General features: G+C 41.3%; 1 protein-coding gene across 3 annotated transcripts in view; it reads left to right on the top strand.

Annotated features, from left to right (window-relative positions):
• The window catches only part of gata6 (GATA binding protein 6), a 6,795-nt gene extending 1,029 nt beyond the window's left edge, over positions 1 to 5,766 (top strand). For 2 of the 3 annotated variants that reach the window (XM_054596480.1, XM_054596481.1), the window contains exons 2-7: positions 1 to 693; positions 1,289 to 1,461; positions 2,525 to 2,650; positions 2,768 to 2,855; positions 2,966 to 3,063; positions 3,561 to 5,766. The exon at positions 1 to 693 is cut by the window's left edge and continues 216 nt beyond it. In XM_054596480.1, coding sequence (XP_054452455.1) covers positions 1 to 693; positions 1,289 to 1,461; positions 2,525 to 2,650; positions 2,768 to 2,855; positions 2,966 to 3,063; positions 3,561 to 3,716 — 1,334 coding nt within the window. In that variant the 3' untranslated portion in view covers positions 3,717 to 5,766. The remainder of the gene's footprint in view (positions 694 to 1,288; positions 1,462 to 2,524; positions 2,651 to 2,767; positions 2,856 to 2,965; positions 3,064 to 3,560) is intronic. The other variant, XM_054596483.1, reaches the window with a different exon arrangement.
• The last annotated feature ends 275 nt before the right edge of the window (positions 5,767 to 6,041 follow it).

The following is a 6,041-nucleotide window of genomic DNA, read 5'->3' on the forward strand; positions in this document are numbered from 1 at the left end:
GGCACCGCCGCTCCGACGGCCGGTCTCTACACTCCTACGTTCACTTCGGACACCATAGCAGCACCCTGAGCAGCGCCGAGGACATCCCGCTGTTCACGGATCTAGACCAGGGCAGCAAACTCGTCCTCGCCAGCGGAGCGCACAAGGGGGGCCTGCTGGTGGACCCGTCCGACATGTACCAAACACTGGCCATCGCCGCGGCGCAGAGCCAGACTGGATATGATTCCTCCTCCGGTGGTTATATGCACTCCAACCCCAACTCCCCCGTGTATGTGCCCAGCTCCCGGGTGGGCACCATGATCCCCAGCCTCTCTTATCTGCAGGCCAGCGGGTCTGCGCAGCCCAGCCACGCCGTCTCCAGTCACTCTGTGTGGTCACAGTCGGCCCCGGAGAGCCCGTCGTACAGCACCGGGAGCCCGCACACCTCCAGTCGGTTCCACTACCCTCCGAGCCCGCCCATGAATAACGGGACGCCCAGGGACACCGGCTACAGCAACACGCTGAACGTGGGCAGCAGAGACCAGTACGGCCTGTCCCGGTCCCTCGGTGGGACCTACGCGAGTCCATACTCTCCATACGTCGCACCGCAGCTCTCCCAGCTGCCCTCGCCGTGGACCGGGGGACCTTTTGATAACACGATGCTGCACACCTTGCAGAGCCGAGGAGGGCCCCTGATCCGAGGACCAAACGGAGGTAAGAAAAAACAGAATACATAGAAATACAAAGTATAGGAGTAGATTGGCTGTTTGGGAAAACGATAATAACTATTCATTTCATCAGGCATGCAGATGCTGATGTGTCTTTAGGGAAAGCACTGAAACTCCATTTTTGGTGGAGACCAGAGCTCAAAAGATTTAAAAAAATAAATAAGAACCTACCTAAATTATGATTAATTAAGTTCCACATAAATATTATGTTTAAAGTAAAATGTGGTCTAATTTGGTGTGTGTGTGTGTGTGTGTGTGTGTGTGTGTGTGTGTGTGTGTGTGTGTGTGTGTGTGTGTGTGTGTGTGTGTGTGTGTGTGTGTGTGTGAATCCTGCAAGAAAAAACAAAAGTAGGCCCAGTTGTGTTCGCAGGCCTACAACAGACCAACATATGTGTAACTATGGAATATTAATTAGTGAGTCTGGTTTATGACGTGACATCCGGGGATTTTGGTTTTGATTTGCTTCAATTGACATATCAGTGTCCAAGAAACGTGAGTTCTTCTTGAAAAGTACAACCTGTTGGAACCTTTTTCAAAGTTTTACTTGACTGATTTGAGTTTTGTTTTTTTTTGCTTTTTAGTTTCAGATATCCTGGACGACATGGGGGAGAGCAGAGAGTGTGTGAACTGCGGCTCCATCTCCACGCCTCTCTGGAGGCGCGACGGCACCGGACACTTTCTCTGCAACGCCTGCGGCCTTTACAGCAAAATGAACGGGCTGAGCCGGCCATTAATTAAACCACAGAAACGGACGGTAAGCAGGAGACACTCAAACCATGCATCTAATCCATGCATATCCACAGTGTCTGTGTTAGAAAATAAACCTTTTATGCGATTAATCTAGGTCAGGTCTTTTCCCTTATCACTTTGCTGTCATTGTGTCTGTGACTGATCATTTGGAATACAACACAACACACATTTGACATTTAAGTAATGTGCTTAAATTCATTAACATCATTAATACTTATTACATTTAAATGTACCAGCCAGCAATCGTAGAAATAAAGGTGATGCAAGTTTGGAGGCTTTGCTATTAGTAAATGTCCCCTTAAACTAGTTTAACTGAGAGCACTGATTTAATTGGCTTAAAACTATTTGTTAACATAATTAATGAGGCTTTTTTTAGTCTGTCGTCCTATTCAATCCTTGTGTCTGGGTAATCAAATCTTAATGAGCGACAATCAGTGCGGATCTTTTCCTGGTGCCATTACGCGCATTACGCACAGTTTCTTTTTTTTTTTTTTTTTTTTTTTTTTTTTACATGGAATCTGACGCCACGAATGACGCCTTGAAAATAAACATCCTGGCAAGAGCCGTGCGCAAATGGCAGTTAAATGGAGATCACATAGGAGCCGTATTATTGTTAGGAAATAGGGCGTGAATGGCCTAAGTGTTATTCAATTAGTGGAGTGTGGCTTTTGATTTAAATACTTTTTTTTTTTATTTTTTTTAAACTCAAAGTGACAAGAACAGACTTGTCACGTTGTGGACAGTTTGTTTTTGAATGAGGGCAGTGTGGAAGCATTTCTGTTTGGTAATAAATCATTAACACTATTTTTATTTCAATAAAGCAGTAGAGAGTAGGCCATTCTACGGTATGTTAATTTGTTGTATTTATGTACAAACATACAATTTTAGGTGTTGTGTAATAGTTTTATTCCAAAAGTCTTACATAGTAGGACCATTTTTATTCCATGGTAGAATCTATGATAGGAGTGTGGAAGGGAAGGTAGTTTTATTTATATCACCATCATCTCTGTTCCAGTTATGTATTGTTATTATAATCATTAATTCCCATGTTACGTTTTTGTCACCAGTCGACCTCCAGAAGAATCGGCCTGTCCTGCGCCAACTGTCAGACCAGCACGACCACTCTGTGGCGCAGGAACGCGGAGGGAGAGCCGGTGTGTAACGCGTGTGGGCTCTACACCAAACTGCACGGGGTGAGTCAAGACTTCATGGCACTATTCTTTTCAAACGTGCTGCACACTTCGATGAGTCGACGCATCACAAATCAAAATATTAATTTTGGTCTCCAAAAAAAATGATGAAATCTGCAGGTACCTCGGCCGCTCGCCATGAAGAAAGAAGGAATCCAGACAAGAAAAAGAAAACCGAAGACCTTGAATAAAACAAAGGGATCCTCTGGTGAGTCATTGATAATTATTGATCATATTCTTGTGGATAATTCTCATCAAAAAGTTTTTTTTTTTTTTATAATATGATCTCAACAATATATTTTATATATACATTTTTAGGAAATAACAACTCTGTCTCTATGACTCCCACATCCACATCTTCTTCTAATTCTGAAGATTGCTCGAAAACCAGCTCTCCCACAGGACAGGTGTCAGGGGTAAGACTCATTATTAATAATATTGTTATTATCGTTATTATTTTTTATTTCTTTTAAAGTTAAAATGTTTTCTGCCAAATTTTGAATTCAAATAATTAAATATATCATATTTGGACACATGTGTGATGTGGCAAAGGAGTTTGTTTTTAATTAAACCTGAAATAAATCATTTGAAAATACCATCCTTACAGTTATTTTTAATGTGAAACATTTTCTCTCGATGGCTTCCCGGAGTTGAATATTTTGCTATGAACAAACGGAAAGTGTGGTAGTATTTTCAACAGCAGGTGTTTTGCTCAAAAGATCACATGCAGGCTCACTGCTGCTAACACATGTGTCACCATGCAGTGAGATGAGCTGGTGCTTTTTTGCAGTCACAGTCCAAAAGCCAAACACCGAGCACATTCCACACAGAGACAACTGCTATTTCTGTTCAATAAATGTCTGCTTTGAAAATAGTATTAAGCTAATAATGCATATTTGCTTTGGTGTTACAGGTCAGTTCGTCTGTGCTGTCCAGCTCAGGGGAGGGAACCGGCTCAGCGGTGAAGTACCCGGGACAGGACGGCCTGTACACCAGCGTGGGTCTGTCCCAGCCATCAGATGTAGCTTCAGTGAGGGGTGAACCCTGGTGCCCCATGGCCTTAGCTTGAACATCTAAATCTTTGGGAGGACGGCAATCCCCCTGGCCCCTCTGTCTGGATGCTATGTAGTGTGGAAGTATTCGTGGGAGGGGGGCAATGTTTGTTTCCCTCCTCGCAGCCGATGGGAGAAGAGTCGGACAGGGTGAAGAGAAGGGTGAGGCGACCTTCAGTCACACTTCAAGCTTGAACCGAGCGTGGAATAGCTGGGATTGGTTTCCAGATTGGTGTGGGGGATCTTGTTGCCTTAATAAAACAAAAGGGGATCGCCATGCCAGATGATCAATCAGTCGGCCTGCTTTGGATGGTTTCTGGACCCGCCATGCACTCGTTATCTCATCCCATCCACCACGGCACAGAACCAGATCTCCTTTCATAAAATAAAGCCATCGTGTACATAATGGATTTCCTTCATGAAGAAAAAAAGCTGTTGATTGGATACCACTGCTTCCTAAAGCTCTATATTCTGTAAGGACATTTAGATTTTTGTTTTTGTTTTCTTTCCACAACTGGAATCATGCCACAAGTGCCAAGACAACTTTTCTGAATCAAAAGAGAAACGTATTTATAAATCTTCCATTGTTGAAAACATGGCTATGATTGTTAATAAAGATATCAATATAGAGTAGAAGTTAAACCATTCTGATGTCTTCTTTTTTCTATTTTTTTTTCTTTATAAGTGGTTGTTTGTAGTACAGTAGTGTTGAATCTGTACATGTTTTCCACTGAAAGCTCTTACTGTATTTGACTGAAACTGGTTTGGTTTAAACAGGGTATAAATGACTATGTCATCTAGTGGTTTTGTTTAATTATTTACTGAAATGATGCAAATAATCAAATCTTTTGGCCATTTTTTAAAATCTGAAATGCAAGCTGTTGGGTAGCATTAAGGTACTACAAAAAACTATTTTGCATGTAAAGCCGTTGGATGGCTTGTTTGAACAAAGCACACCCAAAATAACTGTGGGCCAACTGACCTTTATGTTACGAGACATAAACTGAAAAAGAAGACTTTTGACTGCACTACCTGACTCACTGTAAACTGTGTACCTTTCACAATGCGAGCATGCACAACTGCGTCATTTTACACCCAAATTAGACAGAAAGCAAGAAATGAGGTCACCTCTGTAAAAAAAAAAAATAATGTTACTTTGATGACTTTGACTAATCCCTGTGATGATTAAAGGGAGTGTAATGGCCAAGTAATACGATGAGGTGTTAATGTGGACAATTGAAAAAAGGGAATGATAGAATCAAGCAGGTTGCATTATAACAATGCAATGTTTTCATCAGAATGCACATTCGATGTGTTACAGATTTTGAATTCACAGCTGCATGGGGGACATGCAAAATCAAAAATATAAGAGGTTATGTTTAAATTTCCACACTGTTTGTCTCCATGTCCTCCAGCAGTTGTGTGGGCGGAGACTCAAAAAGCCACTTCAGGCCACAACACAATCATATAGGGCAATTTAAACCTGAAGGTAATCTGGTCAGTTACATGGGAAACTTGGCATCTTTTTTTTGCCCCCTCACAACTTGCTTCATCCAAAAAGGGCATGTCATTCATTGGTTTGGACTTATTTATTTTTTTAAATATCATGTTTATCTTAGCATCATTTTTTTTTTTTGCTGTTGTTTTATTTTTACAAGAAATTATTTTATTTAAATTTCAGTTCAATAAATTGTTTTCGACCTTAAACTTCCCCTGTGTTTTAAAGAAAAAAGGATCAGTATTTTTGAAGCCGTGGAATGAACTGCGTTCTTGCATAATATTAATATTACTCAGGCATACTTTTGTGAGAGATCATTGCAGTGTTCTAACTCCCCCTTTATTCATGGCGCAACAAAAACTGGCTTTATATTCTGAGATGTTTTCATGAACGGGAGGGAAAATCAAGACCGGCTAATGCAAGGCAAGGACATCCTGGGGAAAGAAATGTTTAGAAAAAATTGCATCTCAAACCAAAAAATTATTCTTGCAAATTTTGATTTCAGGCTTTTTGTGGGTGGTTTGCCTCCACATTCTGCTTATGTTTCATTAAAGCAAGCCTTTATTCTTCCTGACAGCTTTTTTACTTAAAAGTTTTTTTCTTTTCTACCGGCCCCTGAAGGCTCAAAGCACAAACCACTTTCCTGTGTCCTCTTGAACCAGCAGCTCAAAGTACCTGTCACAATGTTTACTGTACTTAAGCGAATATGGCCTGTGAGTAATACCACATGAAAAGATTTTAGAGATGGTTAAGATTTATGTCTGGGCTTAGCGTTATCTGTCTGCTCTTTGACATATTGATTTAACTGAGTTTATTGAGTGTAGAGGAATGTGCTACACAGCAA

The sequence above is a fragment of the Anoplopoma fimbria genome, chromosome 3 (assembly GCF_027596085.1).
Source record: "Anoplopoma fimbria isolate UVic2021 breed Golden Eagle Sablefish chromosome 3, Afim_UVic_2022, whole genome shotgun sequence".
Taxonomy (NCBI): domain Eukaryota; kingdom Metazoa; phylum Chordata; class Actinopteri; order Perciformes; family Anoplopomatidae; genus Anoplopoma; species Anoplopoma fimbria.